The 20,190-nt window shown below is 43.2% G+C and overlaps 1 protein-coding gene across 4 annotated transcripts in view; it reads left to right on the forward strand.

Moving 5' to 3' along the window:
• Window positions 1–20,190, forward strand: part of Mical2 (microtubule associated monooxygenase, calponin and LIM domain containing 2) — a 203,410-nt gene that overhangs the window by 139,666 nt on the left and 43,554 nt on the right. For all 4 annotated transcript variants that reach the window (XM_005380297.2, XM_005380295.2, XM_005380296.2 and 1 more), the window contains 3 exons: window positions 1,152–1,217; window positions 4,950–5,104; window positions 6,272–7,589. In XM_005380297.2, coding sequence (XP_005380354.1) covers window positions 1,152–1,217; window positions 4,950–5,104; window positions 6,272–7,589 — 1,539 coding nt within the window. The remainder of the gene's footprint in view (window positions 1–1,151; window positions 1,218–4,949; window positions 5,105–6,271; window positions 7,590–20,190) is intronic.

Here is a 20,190-nt window from a genome sequence, read left to right on the forward strand (position 1 = left end):
GCGTTTCCAGTGGACCAGGCCACAGGACGGTGCTGGCAACGGATTGTCCAGCAGCTCAGTTAAAACCAGTTTCCATGGTTTGCGGGGCTCTGAAAGAGGGAAGGGAAGGCAGAGGATAACTTTCTGCAGCTTTCTGGCTCTAATCGAAACACCTCCAGCTTTTAATCTCTTACATTACTGTGAACATTGCTGTGCGACCTCAGCTTTAAAGAATGGTTTGGATACAAATGAATGGGTGCATAGATGCATGGATATGGTCTTAGTCACTGTCTCATCAATGGGACAAAATACCTGACACCCATAACTTAAAAGAAGAGGTGCTTGGGGCTGGGGATTTAGCTCAGCAGCAAAGTGCCTGCCTGGAAAGCGCAAGGTCGTAAGTTCAATTCCTGGTACCGGAAGAAAAACAAACAAACAAACAAAAAAAGAAGAGGTGCTTATTTTGGCTCACAGATTCAGAAGCTTCAGTCCATGATTGGCAGGCCTAAAGGCAGACACAACATGGTAGAAGAACCTGGTGCAGGGGAAAGCTATTCATAGCATAATGATCAGAAAGCAGAGAGAGAAGGGAGGGACAGGAGAAGCAGACACATCCTTCCAGGTCACACTCCCAAGTAACCATGTCTTCTGACCAGGACCTGCCTCCTAATAGCACATTCAGCTATGAATGAATCAGTGAATTAATCCACTGATGAGTACAGCGCCCCATGACCCAACCACCTTCCAAAAGCCCTGCCTCTGAACACATGAGGCTTTGGGGACACATTCTAGATAGAAACCCTAACACATACACACACATGCATGTAGATATATGTTTGCATCTACGTGTTTGTATATACACCTGCATGCATGAGGGGCTTATTTGTGACTAGTGATTTAGAATGATAGCTAAGTTATTGGAGGCACTTTTAACAGAGGGCAGTGCCGGTACCAAAGCAAGTTCTCAATGGGCATTTGATGAATGATGAATGAAAAACAGGGTGGGGGCAGGAAATACGGTGAGAGAGAAGGAAAGGGCTCAGCCAGTTGTGATCATCCAACTGCCCACTTTTGGTCAATGGGCAGCAGGGGGGACTCTCTCTTTATTCCACAAGTACAAAGGACTCAGATTCCCTCTCCATCTTCCTTACCCCTCTGTTTTTTCACTCCAGCTCTGCATCGGGCCAACAGCTTCCAGGCTCCAAGCAATCACCAGAACTGGAGAAAATTCCCCTCAAGTGAGTCACACGCTCTCGGAGAGAGGGTGGGGTGGGTGGGCAGGAGCTCTCTGCTTCATGCTCCTCTTCTCATTCCTTACATGGTGTCCTCTCTGACGGGCCTCCAGGATGTGAGGAGCAAGGGCAAAAAAGGAGGTTGACTTGATTTCAGCCGCTGAGTCCAGGAAGCAGTCACCAATGGGCTTGAGACACCTCCTGCCCTTTCTGGGGTCCTGGAGCCCTAAGGCCCTACACGATCACTGGTGGAAGGGGAGGTAGCGAGCATGAGAAACACGAAGGAGGAAACTGAGGGTCGGTCTGGGACTGTGTATGATTGGATTCTGGTGGCTGGGGTATCAGCTCTTTGGATCCTGCGGTTGGAGGCAATATGTTGTAGGAGGAGACGGACAGACAGACACACAGACAGACAGACAGACTCACTCACCGACTTATCCACATACATGTTACAGCCCTGCTCCATTTTCTGAGCAGGCTTCGTCTTAAGAAGAGCAAGGCAGGGCGAGGACCGGGGCTCCCACCAGGGGGCACAGTGCCACGCACACAGACTCGGGGCCTGGGGCTGGCTCACATTGGGGCCAGGGGGTGGGGGCAGGGAGGCGGCAGTGACTGAGTGGAAATTATCGGGAGGCCCTAAGCTAGGGGACGGGACCCCATCTGATTCCGAGCGCCCTGCCCCCACACTCTCTCCACGGTCTGCGGAAAGCGAGGGGTACTCTCCGGCTGGGCAGAGTTTCTACCGCGGGGCGCTGCTGCTGCAGCTGGAAGGAAGCCCTGGTTTTCTAACTCCTGAGTCACCGCTGACTACCGGCCAGTGAGTCATTCTCCCGCCACCCCAGACCCGCCAGCCCTCGCTGGGTCAGGTCGGGACAGGGGTCACCTCTGGCGCTGGACCAGCGCGGCACACATGGACAGGCCGCTGCACTGGGGGCCGTCTAAAGCGACAGACGCTGGAAAATCCGACAGACCCAGGCAGTGAGCCAGAGGATGGAGGGAACTGATGTTCCACCTGTCCTCGCTCAGTGCCCTGCCCCAGCCGTCCCAGGGCACTGACAACCTGAGGGTCGGTCTGGGACTGTGTATGATTGTGAATTTATCCGGGCAGGTCCTCGTGGGGCAGAGTCCTTAGCATGGTCTGTCCTCGAGAGGCACCCAGTCCGTCTTTGCTCAGAGAATGAGTGAGAGAAAGAAGGAATGAACCAGGAACAAGCTTGGTAGGTACGACTGAGAGCAAATAGAGCGCATGACTTGCACGCTGCTGCCCCTAGAGGGCGCTCCAAGACTTTGCATGGGATTCGATCCTTGCAGGGCCTCTAACATCGAAAATCGCCAGAACTGAAAGCCACGAGACACGTTTTTGCTAGCTTCATTTCGCTCAACAGAAAACCCCAGCAGGTCAGGCTGGTTCTGTAGTAAGAAGCAGACCATGGTCACCTCCCTTGGCTGAACATGCTGACCAGAATAACCATCAAAGGGAAAAGGTAGCTATTGCCAGAGGGCGCAAGAGGAGGAATCACAAGCGCTTGACCCAAGAGGCTGGAGGCTGCTCACCCGAAGCTCCCTATGGAGTAGCCAGGACTCCCCACCACCTCGCAGCTGGGCTCCGGCTTCTGTCCCTCCCCAGTGGGGCCCCTTCCTCAGCAGTGGCTGGAATGGCAGCCCAGGGACAAAGGCTTGGCCTGACCAAGGGCTTCGCCTCCCGCCTCCTCAAGCCCTCTGTGAGCACTGTCTGTAACGCAGGACTTGGGGACACCGTAGAGAGACTCGGCTGATCAGGAAGGATTAAAGACAGGAGAGCCGGAGATATAGCTCAGAGGCACAGGCACCTGCCTGGCAAGTGCAAGGTCCTGAGTTCAATTCCCGGTCCAAAAAAAAAAAACTAAAGAAAGGAGAGAAGAGGGGACAGCTGCCGGATCATGACCTTGGGGACAGCATGGCTTTTCTGTCAGGCTTATATCCCGAGGTGTCCGTAGCTGTGTGTCATAAGGCTCTGAGACGCCTCCGAGAAACAAAAGGCAGTCTGTGCAGCCCAGATGACTTCTGAGACGAGTTAAGGAGCTTGATTCAGAAGATGGCAGGAGAGGAGAATGAGGGGGCGAGGAAGAGGGGGAGAAGGAATTTGTCAGGAATTTGGCGAGCTGAGGACAGGAAGCAAGGCAACAACTGACTCACAACTTTTGCCTTTTTAGGCTCGAACCATCTTATTGTGGGCTGAGACGAGGGTGCGGGTACTGGGAGACAGGCCAGCCACCTCCCCCACGTCAGCTCCTGGCGGCCAGTGGCCTCTCTCTCAGCAGCTCCTTCTTGCCCACCCTTACATCCTTAGATCTGTCGCCTGGAGTCATCTTTTCCCTCAGAAGCATCCAGGGAGCTTCCAGCTGGGAGCTTGTTTACCATATGTGCGTGGTAGCCATCTTGTCAGAACCCAGGTCTGGGATACACCATTTGATATGCTTGTGTTTGTGTGGAGAAGTGGCAGAGAGTATTGTGGTTGTTGCCCCCCTAGGAACAGGACTCGGTGTTACTCTCACTGGGGGTAGATTTGGGTTTGGCTTGGCCTGGGTGAGTCCCTGAGGAGGAGCCTCTCATCCCAAGTGTTGAGGAAACTGGGCCTAGGACACTGTGTTGAACTAAGAAGTGAGCCAAACCCTGAAGGCTGGACATCTTGGAGAGGGATCCGAATGGGTCAGCTGAGTGCCCAGAAGCCAGAAGTTGGGGTTTCAGGCACAGTGACCCTGGGAGTGCCTGGGAATGCCAATATGTGCCACCGTGTTCCATGAAAGAGCTTGATGGGCTGAGGGTCAGATATGAGTGGGCACATCTGGAATACTGTGTGGCATGTTTCTGAATCTATTTGAACACAGATAACTATCTGAAATGGTCCAATATGGAGATAAAGTACCTGAGATTTGGGGCTTAAGGGGAGGAGGAACAGAGGAGGAGGAGGAGGAGGAGAGGAGGAGGAAGAAGAGGAAGAAGAGGAAGAAGAGGAGGAAGAAGAAGAAGAAGATGAGGAAGAGGAGGAGGAAGGGGAAGGGGAAGGGTAGAAGGAAGAGGAGCTTATGTCCTGGGACATCTCACAGGCTATAAATGTCACAATTCTGCTCTCAGAAGACCAGATGAGCAGATGGATCCCCAGGTCCCAGAATGTTCCTTTCTCATACATCTCTGAGCTCCTGTTGTTCCCTGACCAACAGGAGCTTGGCACAGGCCCCACTCCATGTGCATCAAAAGGTTTGGTATCACTGTGACCTCCCTCATGCGTTCCCTTAGAGTGTGGCTACTCACTTGTCTGAGAGCCCCTTGGGCACACATGAGAGGGAGACTGCATTTCATTAGTAGTATCTGTCCTGCCCACAGCTAATGGTCTGGCATTTGTGAGAAGAAACCTCAGATGCTTTATTGATGGAATGATTTCATACAGCCCCAGTTCCCACCCACTGTGGCTTTAGGGAAACTTTAGAGGTAGCTGTCCATTTCTGAGAAGCACTCTGAAGACCCAGGTCAGGTCTCTGTCAGAAACATTCCCACAAGAAAACGAAGTGCTATGGCCTGGAGCCTCCTCTTCCCCGTGGGATCCTGCCTCTGGCTTCATGTCCCAAGCCATGGTCACTGGAACCTCAGAGTCGGTCTTTGACATCTTTCCCTTCCAGGCACTGCTTGTAGAACTGTAACCTCCTCTTTTCGCGATAACCCAACAGCTCTGTAATGGAGAGTGTGTCCTTTTCTTGGTAGATCTAACACCAGCAAACAAAAGAAGTCTGTCACCTTCCAAGGAATCTTCTCCTCTTCCTCTGTCTTCATGGCCTTTGCTCTCATCTTCCCCGCCATCTTCTTCATCTTCCGCCAGTGTCCCTGGGCATCCTCTGGACCGTTCTTCTCTACCTCAGGTGAGTCCCCCTGCAGGCTGTGCACAGATGTTAGGAAAGTGAGCTGCCTGTGCTCCTTCCTCCCTCCCTCCACACTGAGCCCTGGATTCTGAGGGCTTTTAGGTCCCCCAAGTGCAAGGCCAGGGCCAGAAAGAGGCTCCATCGAGGTTCCACTCCAGGCCTCCTGCACACGTCTTTCGTAAAAGCTTGTCCTGCTTCTTCTCAACTACCACCAAGGACACAGCCACCCCAATAGTCCTTCAGGAGGGAGACTCTGCTGGACATTGGGGTGCTGACACTAGAACATGTGCGCTGCCCTTGGGAAACACACAGAGCACATTAAAGAGCTTCCAGCTGAAGGATGCCAGGCACCGGAGTGTGAGAGCCTTTGGCAAAGAAAATGTCATCCTTGATATGTATGGCTGGACTCTTTCTTTTTGTATGTATTTATCCAGTGTCTGTTTCCTGGTAGGCCAATGCCAGGATCTGGGAGGTAGTCAGTTCCAGGCAGAAAGATGGGGGTTCTGCTGAAGCCCCCATCCTATGAGTGCCCCTTGGGCCCCAGAGCTCTTGGCAGGTCACAGCTGCCCCTTCCAGAGTTCACTTATGTTCTTCACTTGCCAAGAGCCAAGTTCCTGCATGGTGGAAATCGCTTTCTCTGCAGAGCAATGTGTGATCTTTAGAAAGGTCCTCCGAAGTTTCTTATGGCCATCCTCTGTCACTGCAGTTCCAACCCAGAAGGATAACTGTCACCCTTACCAGATGGCCTCCAAGGCATACACTCTGTTTTCTTGGTTGTTAGAGGAACACACTTACGTGTGGGGACCATGCTTGAGAAAGATATGGGTAATCTTGCCTCGAGGCTGGCCCTGCTCACCCCAGCTCAGGGGCATGCTGACAGCAGCACCCCTGCCTTTGCCTCCCTTTGGCTTCCTACCCACCTCAGCAAGACCCAGACTGGCCCTCGATCAGAGTGGACTTGGGGGCTGCAGGTAAATCGCAGCAGGTTCCAAGCAGACATTTAGAGCAAAGGGCAGCCCTTTGTGATTCTTAGGCAAAATCCCTTTTTGACTTTGAATACCTGAGATCTGGAGAGAAGAAGCAGTGTGTGGATTGAAATTTGCCTAACCCACAAAAATAAATGCTGTAAAGTTTGATATAAACACTCTTTGTGCCCGTCCCCTCTAGGTAACAGCTTACGACCCCCACTCTCCAGTCTCCAGAGATCACTGCAGTCCGACCCCAATCTTTCTCAGGAGAGCTAAAAGCCAAGGGGCACCCAAGGAAATGCCCCTGTATCTACCTCACGGCGAGGTGCTGGAGCGGGCAGAGTATTGCCTGGTGAGCCCTGGTGGACAGAGCCTCAAAAGCCCTGTGGAGGTGGCTTCTGGGGGGTGCCAGGAAGCAGGAGCACCTCCTGGGGGTACCAGAAGCACCCACGGAGACCCACACCTCACGGTGGGGAAGGATAGGTCCTTGCCAGACCAAGAGCAGTCTCTCACGGCAGAAGAGGACCCAGGGGAAGGCAGTATTAGAGCCGCGAGGGGACAAGAGGGTGAGTCAGAGCTGGCAGAGAGGACGCCAAGGCTGAAGAAGTTAGCTCTTACCGAGGAGCAGAAGACCATGTTGCTGGATTGGAGTGACTCCTGCCCTGAGAGTGCACCCCTCCAGCCAGGAGAGAGACTTTCCCAGGAGAGGACTAGGAATGGCAGAGCAGGCCCGGCGCTGAGACCACTCCAACCCCTGAGCCTCCCTCAGGGAAGCAAGGAGCCACCAGCAGCCAAGATAGAGGCCCCAGAGGGGAACCAGACCCCGACTGTGCATGCTTCTGAGGAGCAAAGTGTGCCGCCGCCCAGGTCACCCCTGCGGCTCATTACAAATGCCATCCGGAGGTCCTTGGAGCAGTTCCTCCACAGCTCCGATGGTGGGAAGAAGGTCTGGGCCAAACCAGAATCGAAAACTTTGCCCACAGGCCAGCCCCACACCTTTACCAGCTCGTTCAGCCTCCAGAGACATGGTTCTAATAAAGACAGCAACCAGCAGTCGCCTAGGAAACATTCAGCCAGCAGGGCCTCCACCTTCTTCTCGCTGGGCTCCCCAGCTTCCAGGGCTGCCCAGTCATCAGAACTTTGCCCTCCTGACTCTGCCCATGGATTGCCTAATCAGCAACCTACACTGTTTTCTGCGCTCACATCCCCACCCTGCAGCAAGGCTAGAGATGTCCCCACACTCCTGCAGAAAGTGGGTGTGCAAGAGACCTTACTAGATGTTGCCAGGGGTCCAAAGAAAAAAGCCTCATTATTTTCCTCCCTCAGACCCAAAGATAAATCTTTTGAAAGTTTCCTCCAAGAATCCAAACAAAGGAAGGACATCAGGGACCTCTTTAGCAGCTCCAAGGGGAAGATGTCTGGAAACGGTGTCCCAGTCCCAGAGAAGCTGATGCAGCCTTTCCGAAGCGCCTCCTTGGCTTGGATGACCCGTCCTCCTCCTCCAGCAGGACTCGCAGGTAAGCAGCTCTTCGCTAATACACACACCTGCTGGGCAGTTAGTTATCCTCCCTGGAATAGCAAGCAGGCATCTTTCCTGTTGGTTTGATTCTCCAATGAAATTCTCATACAAAGAGGAAAACACAAAGTTGGAAATTTTTAAATAATACAATCAAAAATTTGAAATTGTTATAGAAAATCTTGAATCGAGTATGATTATACCTCTTTCCTACTCATAACTATATGAATATGGCGATACATCAAACCCTGCATCTTTTTAAATAAATGAACATTATGTCATTTGTATTATGGTAATTACCACATAGTGCACATAAATGTGATTTAATAGAATATATCCTATTTTGCAGATACCTTGTCATTTAATGAACTACTTATTGTTTAATTTATATATATGAATTATAAATGAGCATATTTATGCTTGAAGTTTAGTGTTGAATGATTTTCTTTGTACATATAGCTTTTCCTTTCCTTTTAATTACTACCTAAACCTTTTTCTGTACATTTGGTTATCAGTGGAAATGCTTTTCACATTGAAATCTGATTACATTTTTAAATTTGAAATTATTTAATATACCAAAGAGTCAGAGTAATCAATATAGAAATATCCCATAAAAAGGCAAATGTATTCTCTCATTGCTTCTCCACCTTCCTAAAAATTTGCTGTGTTCCCTTAGAGTCAGGTTAGCTAAATATTCATAGGATTTTTTGTTATTTGTTTGATCTCTTTTTTCCTTATTGGTACATTTTAGATATACATAGTGGAACATTCATCATAGGGAATTTGTACCTGTATATGATGTATCTTGCTTCTTTTTTTCCCCATTCCCCTCCTCTCCCTTCAACCACTCTTCCCCTTGTTATTTACAAAAACTCTGTTTCCATTTTTTTCCTTCTATTCTTTTTCCCTTGGTCCTTCCTCTCCCGCTCCTTTGTTCCCCTTCCCATTCAAACATTTTCTTCCCATTTCCCAATATCTATTATATATGTTGGTCCTTATTTACACTTTTGGTTTCTCATACCAGAAAAATAATGTGGTATTTAAACATGTGTTTCCAATTTATTTCACTTATAAGTATGCTCTCAAGGTGCATTCATTTTGCTAGAAATGTCTTAGGCTTATCTCTCTTTATGGCAGAGTAGTACTCCATTGTATAAAAAAACCCACATCTTCTTCATCTATTCATCAATTGATGGGCATTTGGGCTATTTCTAAGATTTAGTTATTACAAATGTGCCACTAGAAACATGGATGTGCATATATCACTGTGGTATGATGCTTTTCATTGTTTCAGGAAGATATCAAGAAGGGGGATAGTTGGGACAAATGGCACCTGTAGTTATAGGGTTGGGTTTTTTTTAGGAATCTCCATACAGATTTGTACCATTCTACACTCCCACCAACAGTGGAGAAGTGTTTCTTTTTCTCCACAGCCCCGCCAGAGTTTGTTATTGGTTGATTTCTTGATAATAACCATTCTTTCTGGAGTGAGATGCAATCTCAGCATTGTTTTAATTTCCAGCTTTTGAATGACCAGTGATATTGAACATTTTTTCATATATTTATTGGCCATTTCTACCTCATCATATGAGAAGTGTCTATTCTTTTCAGATGACCATTTTCAGATTTCTTTAAATTTGGGGGGTCTTTGTTTTGAGGCCTTTATATGTTTTAGATATTAGTCCTTTGTCTGAGGAACAGCTGGCAAAAATTTTTTTCCCACTCTGTGGGTTGTCTCTTCAATCTGCTTGTGGTTTCTTTTGCTGTGCAAAAGCTTTTCAATAAGATGAAGTCCCAGTGGTTGTTTTTTTGTGTGATTTTCCTGTGCAATAGGGATTCTGTTCATAAAGTCTTTGCCTACACCAGTGTCTTCAAGATTTCTACCTATTCAAACTTCCAGAAGATTTAATGTTTCTATTTTAACATTTAGATCTTTGATCCATTTTGATTTTAGTTTAGTGCATGGTGAAAGATGTGGGTCAAGTTTAAATCTTCAGCATGTGGAAAACCAGTATTTCCAGCATCACTTATTAAAGAGGCTAGCTTTCTTCCAGTGAAGATGGTTGGCTCTTTTGTCAAAGATAAGTTGGCTGCATGTGTTTGGAGTTATTTCTGTATCTAATCTGTTTCATTGATCCTAGGGTCTGTTTTATTTTGTAGTTGTTGTTATTTGTTTTGCCAGTATCATGCTGTTTTTTTAATCACAGTAGCTTTGTAGAACAATTTCAAGTTAGGAATTGTGAATTGTGATGCCCACTGCCTCGCCTTTGTTGCCCATAATTGCTTGTGCTAGTCTAGGTCTCTTCTGTTTCCAAACAAATTTCTCTAATTGTTGTTGTTTTCTCTAATTCTATGAAATATGGTATTGATATTTTGATCAGGATTGCATTAAATTTGTGTAACAGACTTGGAAATATGACCATTTTCACTATGTTGGTTCTCCCTACCCAAGAATAGGGGATATCTTTCCATTTTCTAATATCCTTTTCCATCTCCTTTTTAAGAATACTGTAGTTTTCAATATAAAGGTTTTTTACTTCCTTCCTTAGATTGATTCCTAGGTATGTCATTTATTTGGATACTATTGTGAAAGGTGTTGTTTCCCTAATTTCTCACTCAGTGAGTTTTTTTTATTTGTGTACAGGAATGCTATTGATTTTTGACTTGACTTTATGTCCAACTGTACTAGTGAATTTGGTTATTAAATATAGAAGTCTTTGTGGGTCTTCTATGTAGAGTATCATGACATACACAAATAATGATAATTTAATTCCTTCCTTTCCTAGCCTTATTCCTTTTATTACTTTCTCTTGTCTAATTGCTCTGGTTAATGTTTCCAGAACTATATTGAATAAGAGTGGTGAGAGTGGACATCCTTGCCTTGTTCCTGATTTTAGAGTGAAAGCTTTCAGGTATTGTCCATTTAGTTTGATGGTGGTTGTTATTTTATCATAGATGGTTTTTACCCAATTGAGAGAAAGTCCATATATTCCAATTTTCTATAGGGTTTTTCTTTTTTATCATGAAAGGGCATTAGACTTTGTCAAATGCTTTTTCTGCACCTGTTCAGATTATCATATGGTTTTTGTCCTTGGCTCTGTTAATATGGTGTATTACATTTATTAATTTGCATATATTGAACCACCCCTGCATCCCTGAGCCCTACTTGTTCATGGTGTATAATCTTCTTGATGATTTGCTGCATTGTTTGCCAGTATCTTATTGAGAATTTCTGTATCTATGTTCATTAGGGAGATTGGTGTGTAGTTTTCCTTTTTGGTTGGATCCTTCTCTGCTTTTGGTATCAGGGTAATTTGCTTCCAGGAATGAATTTGGGAGTGTTGCTTCCTTTCAATTTCATTAGAGTTTGAGAAGTAGCAGCATTAGGTCTTCTCTAAATTGTAAAATTCAGCAGTAAATCCATTAGGTCCTGGGCTTTTCTTTGTTGGTAGGTTTTAAATTACATCTTCAGTTTTACTGATTTATTTGAATTGGTAATTCTAATGTTTAGATTGATATTGGTTTATTTAGAATTTTTATATCTTCTTGATTCCAATTTGGTAATTCATATGTATCTAGGAATCTGTCCATTTCGTCTGTGTATTCTACCTTATTAGAGTACAGGTTCTCAAAGTAGGTATTGATGACCTTCTGGATTTCTGTAGGATCTGTTGTGATTTCACTTTTTTCATTCCTAATTGCATGAATTTGAGTCTTTGCTTTCCTTTTTTGATAAGGTTGCCTAAGGGTTTTTCAATTTTATTTAATATTTCAAAGACCAACCTCGTTGATTCTTTGTATTATTTCCTTAGTCTCAGTTGCATTAATTTCTACTATGATCTTTGTAAATTCCTCCCTCATACAAGCTTTGGGCTCTTCTTTTCCTAGAAGCTTGAGGTTTGTAACATTATTAGGTTGTTTCTTTGAGCTTACTCTGTTTTTCTGATATGAGAATTCATTGCTATAAATTTCCTTTATTGGACTATCATTGTATCCTATAAGTTCTGGTATGCTGTACTGGCATCTTCATTTAATTGTAGAAACTGTCTAATTTCTTCTTTAATTTCTTCTGTGACTCATTGGTTGTTCAGATGGGTGTTATTTAATTTCCATGTATTCATGAAGATTTTGTGGTTTCTTTTGCCATTGATTACCAACTTCATTGCACTATCATCTGATAATATACATGGGATAATTTCAATTCATTTGCATTTACATAAGCGTGTTCCATGAGTTAGTGCTCTATTTTGGAGAACATCCCACATGCAACTGAGAAGAATCTTCATTCTAATATTATGGGGTACAACACTCTGTAGACATTAATTATGTCCATTTGTTCAGAAGTTGGTTCAGTTCGGATATTTCTTTGTTGATTTTATGTCTAGTTGATCTGTCTCATTGTGACAGTGGGTACTGAGGTCTCCCATTACAACTGTATTAGTGCCTATTTGATTTTTTATGTCCATTAATATTTGTTGTATATAGTTAGATGCACTCATATTTGGTGCATAGACACTTATGATTGTTATCTCTTCCTCTTGGATTGCTCCTATTAGTAGGATGTAGTACCCTTCTTTGTCTCTCTTAATCAGTCTTGCCTTGAAATCCACTTTGTCTGCAAATAGGATAGCTACCCCTTCTTTTTTCTGGGTTCCTGTCATACAGAGTATTGTTTTCCATTCTTTGACTATAAGTCTATGAATTTCTTTTTGTATTAAATGTATTTCTTGTATGCAGCATATTATTGGATCTTGGTTCTTGATCCATTCTCCCAGTTTGTTTCTTTTCATTGGTGAATTGAGACTACTTACACTGATGGTTATAACTGATATGTACTGACTTTTCCTTGTCATGTTATTTTCCTATTGTTGGTTCCCCTCCCTCCCCCCGCCCCCCCCCGTTTAATTACTTGCCTTGCCTGGTGGATTCATTCTGTTGGGATTCTTGGAGTTTTAGTCCTTGTTATCTCTTTCTAGAATGTCCTTCAGAACATTTTGGAGTGCTGGTAGATGGGCATGATTTCTTTAGGTGTCCTTTGTCAAGGAAGTATCTTATTTCTCCACAAATTTTGAAAGATAATTTTGTAGGGTACATCAATCTGAGCTGGAGGTTATTTTCTTTTAGGGCTTGGAATATTCCACTCCAGACTCTCCTTTATTTGACAGTTTATGTTGAAAAATCTGCTGTGATTCTGATAAGCTTTCTTTTTTTTTTTTTTTTTGGTTTTTTTCTGGTACCGGGAACCGAACTCATGACCTTGTGCTTGCCAGGCAGGCGCAGGGCCACTGAGCTAAATCCCCAGCCCCCAAGCTTCCTTTACAGGTGATTTGTTTATTCCTTCTTTTTAACCTTTACCAAACTGATCGGTAAAACATAGATCTTAGAGTAGCTTAAATTTCATTTCTCTTTTAATAAAGTAATTGAGCATCTTTTCATATGTTACAAACATATTTGTATTTCCCTTGCTGTGTACTGTTGTTTCTGCCTTTTGTCTGGCTCCGTATCAGTTTGCTGGTGTTTTCTTAATGATATGTGACAACCTTTATTTAAAAAGAAATTTAGCCTTTTGTTGTGCTGTTATGCATTACAATTTTTTCAGTTTCTTATTTGTGTTTTACTTTGTGCATACAGTTTTTATTTTTATATAATAATTGTAGTGGGCTGGGGATTTAGCTCAGCTGCAAAGCGCCTGCCTGGCAAGCGCAAGGTCGTGAGTTCGGTTCCCGGTACCGGAAAAAAAAAAAAAAAAAACATAATAATTGTAGTAACTTTCCATTTTATGGCTTCTGTGTTTTATATAATAGTTTGTAAAATGTTTTTGTTAGTACATATCTGCAGCACATAATGGTTACATTTACATACATGAGGAGTTGGTATGTGTACATAAACAGCATAATTCTTTTTCCACCTTCTCCCCACTCTCTCAGCTCCTTCCAACTCTTGGTTCCCTTCCCATTTGCAAAAGCTCTGTTTTCATCATTTTTTCCCTTCAATTCCTTTTTTATCCTCTTTTCCTCTCCCCTTTCCAACTCATGTTCCCTTATCCATTTGAAAAAGATCTCTCTACTTCCTATTTATCTATTTTCTATTTTAAAATAGAAAAATGTGTGTGTGTGTGTGTGTGTGTGTGTGTGTGTGTGTGTTCTTAGAAAAAGCTTTTTCCAAGTTTAGAGATAAATTTTCTTACAGTTTCTTTGAATTCTTTGGTTATTTTTAATATTTTTACATTTTAATATTTGTATCAAGAAATTATCTTGGAATGAAATGTGAGTATAGACTCAACCTTATTTTTTTTAGATATATCCTAAGTTACCTAAAAAATTTTAGTGAGTGTTCCATCTTTTGTTATGTGATGTGATACTTTCATCAACTATCAGATTCTTATACTTGGATTTATTTGTATCCTATCTATTATATTTCATTTAGTTGTCTGTCATTTATCAGTGCGACACTATTTTAAGTACTTAACTTTACATATTAATGTGTGCTGTGGTTCATATCTACATGTAGAGCCTTGGGAGATAATTGGATTGGGGGTGTGATACTCAGTGGATTAGTCCACTGGTGAATTTATAGCTAAAATGATGTTGGGAGGGGAAGCTTGATAGAAGGAGGTGAGTCACTGGAGACATGGCCTGGAAGGGTCTGTCTCCCTCCTCCCTTGATCCCTCTCTGCTTCCTACTTGCTGTGCTTTGAGCAATTCTCCAAGACCCTCTGCCATGCTGCCCTGCCTTGGACTCAGCCCTCTGTAGACTGAAACCTCCACAAACTGTGAGCCAAGATAAACCTTTCCTCCTCTAAATTGTGGGGTTGTGGGTATTGGGTATTGTGTCTCAGTGATGAGAAAGTAACTAAGACAGTTTTGGGTCCTAGAGAATTGGGGTTGTTGTTGTGACACTACTTGACCATGATTCAGAAGCTTTTGAACTGATTTGTGGGAGGAGTTTGGAAAAGTTGGCAGATGCCAACTGGAGAGGCAGGCCTAGAATACTGTAAGTCAAGCTAGATGGGAGATACTGATTGGAACTAGAACACTAGAATTCTAGTGTTCAAAACACTAGAATGTTGGCAGTAGTGCAACTGAAAAAGACCAGGCTCAAGAAGTTTCAGTTGAGAAGAAGGACTCCATTGGCAGCTGGACTCCTAGCTGTATGTGTTATGCTCTGGCAGGAAACTTTTCTGCATTTTGTTCATGTCCTGAGACTTTGCAGGAGAATGAGATTAGGGTACTGGACTATAGAATGTGTTGGAGGAAACTGCAAGGCAGCTAAACATTCAGGCAGTGGCTTAGGTACTGTTGGGTGCATTCAGCCTGCTCAATGCTGAAAATCAAGCACAAATGGCCCAACAGAATGATTTTAAAAGTTTTGAATTTGGTCAGAAAGGAAGCTCTGGTAACATTGGAACTTGCAAAGACTGAGCAGAAGAGAACTTGGTTGCCAAAAAGATTAACACTGAAAAGAAGCAAGTAGTCTGGAACAGGACTATGGGAAAAATGCCTTGAGGGAATGTGAGGAACCAGCAAGGCTCCACCCTTTTCAGGCTCATATATTGCAAAGATGAAGGACTTTGCTCTGAGAAGAAAGCCCCAGGTCACTTTGCTCCAGAATGGGGGCCACCTAGGGAATAGGAATTGATTCCACAGGATTCAGTTCACTATGTTCAGCCATCCAGGCACTTAGAGGCCTCTGCTAACTCACCAGCAAGATGCAAAAGGACTCAGCTACTGCTCTAGCTGGCAGTAGACCTTGGCGTCATCCATGGGATGCAGGATTTATGTGCATGCATCAGACAAGAGTTGTGGGGTCAGGAGGGCTTCTACCCAGATTTCAGAAGAAGGCCTGGGAGGCCAGACAGTGCTCATGAGCGGGCAGTGCAGGCAGTTGTGAGAATGAAGCCGAAAGAGCAGTGGAGACTCCAGAATGCTGGAAAAGCCAGCAATGTGGATCATCTGATGAAAGCTGCAAGGAGTGAGCAGAGCCAGCCCAAGAGAGACACTATGAGGGGTACAACTACCACCAGCAATACTGGAGGAGCAGGCCACCCAAGCCCTTTGGAGTTCACATCTTGCCACAGATTGCCCCAAGTGCTGGAATGGAACTGTGGGATTTAATGTTTGCCCTATTGGATTTCAGTCTTGCTTTGGTCCCATTTTTTTCTGTGCCCCTATTTGTACCTTTTGGAATGCTTTGTCCTGTACCATTGTATGTTTAAAGTGTTTAACTGTCTTTTCATTTTTACAGGGGGCTCACAAGTCAAAGTTTGCCTTAAATCTCAAGAGGAGACTGCACTTGGAATTTTCAGCAATGCTAAAACTATTAGTACTTTTGCAATTCTTAGATATGGACTAAATTCATTTTGCATAAAGGGATGGATATAAGTCTTTTGGAGGCCAGGGTCAGAGTATCATGGTTTATACCTAGATGCCCCCCTAAAGCTTCATGTGCTCATAGGTGGGGCTTTTTGGAAGTGACTGGATCATGGGGGCATAATACTTATAATGGATTAGTGCACTGATGAGTTTATAGCTACATGTGATTTGGGAGGTGACCTAATTGGAGAAGGTGGGTCACTGGAGATGTGGCCTGAATGGGTGTATTGCCATCCTTCCTCCCTTGATCCCTTTCTCTGCTTCCTGCTTGCCATTGGCATGAACTGTTTTTATTCTGCCATGCCCCTCTGCCTTGCCACCCTAACTTGGAGCCAGCCAGCTGTGGACTGAAACCTGTACAAACTGTGAGCCAAATTAAACCATTCCTTTAAGTTGTGGGTGTCAGTATTGTGTCTCTGGAATGAGAAAGTAAGGAAGACAATGTGAATATTTTTACTTTATGTGTTTCACTCTCTGGTAGGACAAATATTTCATTATTGATACTCTTTTTCTAGAATTTCTTGGCTTTTCATGCTTGCTAGTCTGTATGAATTTATCATCAGCTTGTCTATGTACCCCACAAGTGTCCTATGTGTACTTTTATGGGATTAAGTTAGAAACTAACTTGACAAGGAACTATAAATTTATGATATGAATTATCTTTCCACCTTTTCCATTCCTTTTTTTATTCCTCAGAAATATTTTAAATCTTATATCAAATAGATCTCGCATATTTATTAAGGGGTTTCTTTTGTTTTGCTTTGTTTTGTTGAGACAGAGTCTTGCTATGTAGTTCAGGCTGGCCTTAATCTCACTGTGTGGCACAGGTTGGTCTCAAACTCACATCAGTCCTCTTGCCTCAGGGACTACAGGCATGCACCACCGTGCCCAGGTAGACACATTAGTTCTTACTGTAAACAAAATCTGTTCTGTTTCTCTTCCTATATTATTTGTGAAATTCCTATATTTATGAAACTCCTATATTAATATACGAAAGTTATTGATTTCTGTATAGGAAGTTTATATCCATTTTACTACATTCTTTTGCTTATAGGAGTTCTTCAATGGATTCCTCTAAAGTTATCTGCATACATATATTTATGACATCTGCAAAAAATAATTTCACCCAAATACTTTAAAATTAGATACCTTATGTTTTGTTTCCTTAGTTTCTTTTGCTTCCAGAATCTCCAGAACAGTGTCAAATAAAAGTATAGTAGTAATGATTTCCTTATTTTATTCCTGGCTTTAATGAGAATATTGCTAGTATTTTCTCATTTAAGCAGATACTGGGTTTTGGATTGACCCAGATGTATTTTATCATTTTAAGAAAATAGCCATGTGGTTCTATTTTACTAAAAGTATTTTTAACCACAAATGGATGTGAAGTTTTATGCAATATCTTTTCAGTATCTTTTGAGATGCTCATGTAATTTTTGTCCTTAGTTTGATATTATGAATTAGAGGATAGATTTATTGATGTTGAAATGTCCTTGTGAAATAGACATCACATGGTCATGATATCTTGTTTTAATATATTTTTCAAATCTGTTTGTCAATATTTTATTTAAGATTTTTGTATTCAGTTCATAGGATTGGCCTAGAGTTCGTTACTGTCACATTCATACTACTTCTGCACGTGCTAACTATGATATGTTGGTGTAAATGTATTCACTTAGCATGCATAGGTGCATTTAGTCACATTCATTAGAAAGTGGTATGATTTTTGAATGAGAGTACAGAGGTTAGAATTAGATCCTGGCTGGGCAGCTCTGGAAGGAGTGCCTTAGAAGAGCTGTGTGTTTTTCTGTGTTCCCAAGCTTCATCTGAAAATGTAAAGACTTTACCAAACCTATCAGATTAGATTATCAGTTTCATTTTATTTCCTTGCCTCTGAGCATTCCAACAAATACACACTGACACTGTTGTCCCCACATGTAACTGTGGGTGCATTCTTCCATGCAGTGGAGAGAGCAAACAGTATCACACTCATTCCAGTGGAAGTACTTCACATTGATGATCACTTGAATTAAAAGCCATGCTGAAATTTAAGTTTTTGTATTTTTATAAGTCAACCTTCCTAGTAAATTGAAGTGCACATAAACTTAGAGTATTTAAATGACTTACTGGCATAAACTAATTTCAAGTACTTACCAGTTTATACAAACAATAATAATGTTAGTTATTTGGTATGAAGAAAGCCCTCTTAAAACCCCTTTTATGTTTTTGTATATTTCTCATTGTAGTATAACGTGCAAACAGTAATATCCACAAATGTTAAGTCTACAACTAATGAGTGTTTTCAAAGTGCACATTGTTCATCACCTATGAGATCAAGGCATGTAACCTTGGTTACCAGCATCCAGAACTCCCCCCATTATATACCGCACCCAACAAAGGCACTTACCATCTGACTCCTATTAGGTCAATTTACTTTTGCAGTTTTTGGCTTTTATAAAAAAACTTCAAAACAAAACATTCAGCACTGTGGTAGGCAGAATTCTAAGAGGTCTGCATGGTGGGACATGAAAATGATGAGTTTCCCTCCATCCTGTGATTAGGTTAGAGCATTTTGCTAATATAATTAAGATCCAGAGTAACGGACGTTAGGTTAATCAAAAGGGAGACATTCTCGGTAAGCCTGACTTAACCAGGTGAAACCTGAAGTCAGAGGTTGGATTCTAAGCCTGAGAGATATGTTCCTCCTAGCATGAAAGAAGTAGACAACCTGTCCTGTTATGAGAGGGCCATGAACAGAAAGGCCTCTTAAGGGTTAAGATTGACCAGCTGGCAGCCAGCAAGGAATCTGTATCCTACAAGCTGTATGGATTAAATTCTACCAAAAAAATTGAATGAGCTTGAAAGAGGACCCTGAGTTACAGAAAAAAGTACAGTCCAGCCAGCACCTTGATGCTGACCTTGTGAGACCCTGAACAAAGAATCCACCTGAGAGAGCAATGCTTGAAGCTGTGAGAGTAAAGATGAAAGTACAGTGGAAACTCCAGGATGTTGAAAAAACCAGGAATGTGGACCATCTGAGGAAAGCTGCAAGGAGTGAGCAGAGCCAGCCCAAGAGTGAAGCCATGAAGGCTACAAGCACCACTAACAATGCTGGAGGAGCTGGCCACCCAAGCCCTTTGGAGTTCACCTCTTGCCGCAGATTGCCCCATGTGCTGGAATGGAACTGTGGGATTTAATGTTTGCCCTATTGGATTTCAGTCTTGCTTTGGTCCCATTTCTTTCTATCTCCCTATTTCTACCTTTGGGAATGGGAATGCTTATCCTGCACCATTATATGTTGGACATAATTTTCTTTTTATTTTTATAGGAGCTCACAACAGAAAGTTTGCCTTAAATCTCAGAGGAGACTCTGAACTTGGACTTTTCAGCAATGCTGAGACAATTAGGATTTTTGCAACTCTTAGAGATGAACTAAATGCATTTTGCAGAAAGGGCTGAGCATGAGTCTCCTCCAAGCCAGGGCAAATGTTATGGTTTATATCTACATGCCCCGCTAAAGCTCTGTGTGCTCATAGGTGGGGTTTGGGGGAAGTGACTGGATCATGGGGCACGATACTTCTCAGTGATTAGTCTACTGATGAGATTACAGCTTAATGTGATTTGGGAAATGAAGCCTGGTTGGAGGAGGTAGCTCACTGGGGGAATGGCCTTGAAGGGTCTGTCTCCCACCTTCTCCCTTGGTTCTCTCTGCTTCCTGCCTGCCTTGCCATGAGCTGTTTCTCCCCTGCCATTCCACCCTGCCTTGGAGGCAACTGACTATGGACTGAACTCTCTACAAACTGTGAGCCAAAAGAAACCTTTCCTTCCTCAAATTGTGGGTGTCAGGCTTTGTGACTTAGTGATGAAAAGTAACTAAGGTACTGTGCATCCATGCTAACACTTGGTATCATCTGTCTTTCCAATTCTATTCCTTCTACTGTGTGTATTGTGGTATTGCATGATTTTAATTTGTATTTCCCTAATGACTAATCATATCAAGCACTTTTGATATATCAGTTGTGTGTGTGTGTTCAAATCATTGTACTTTTCAAAACTGGGTTATTTCTCTTGTTAATATTGAGTGTTAAGCATTCTGGATATAAGTCCTTTATTAGATAATATGCTCTCAATTATTCTTACCTACTTAGTGGAGAAATTTTTTTTCCTTTTCATCATAGTATATCTCAAAGAAGAGAAAATTTAGTTTGATGAGCTCAAAGGTTTTTTTAA

This window comes from Chinchilla lanigera, unplaced genomic scaffold (assembly GCF_000276665.1).
Source record: "Chinchilla lanigera isolate Chin_1 unplaced genomic scaffold, ChiLan1.0 scaffold00013, whole genome shotgun sequence".
Classification (NCBI taxonomy): domain Eukaryota; kingdom Metazoa; phylum Chordata; class Mammalia; order Rodentia; family Chinchillidae; genus Chinchilla; species Chinchilla lanigera.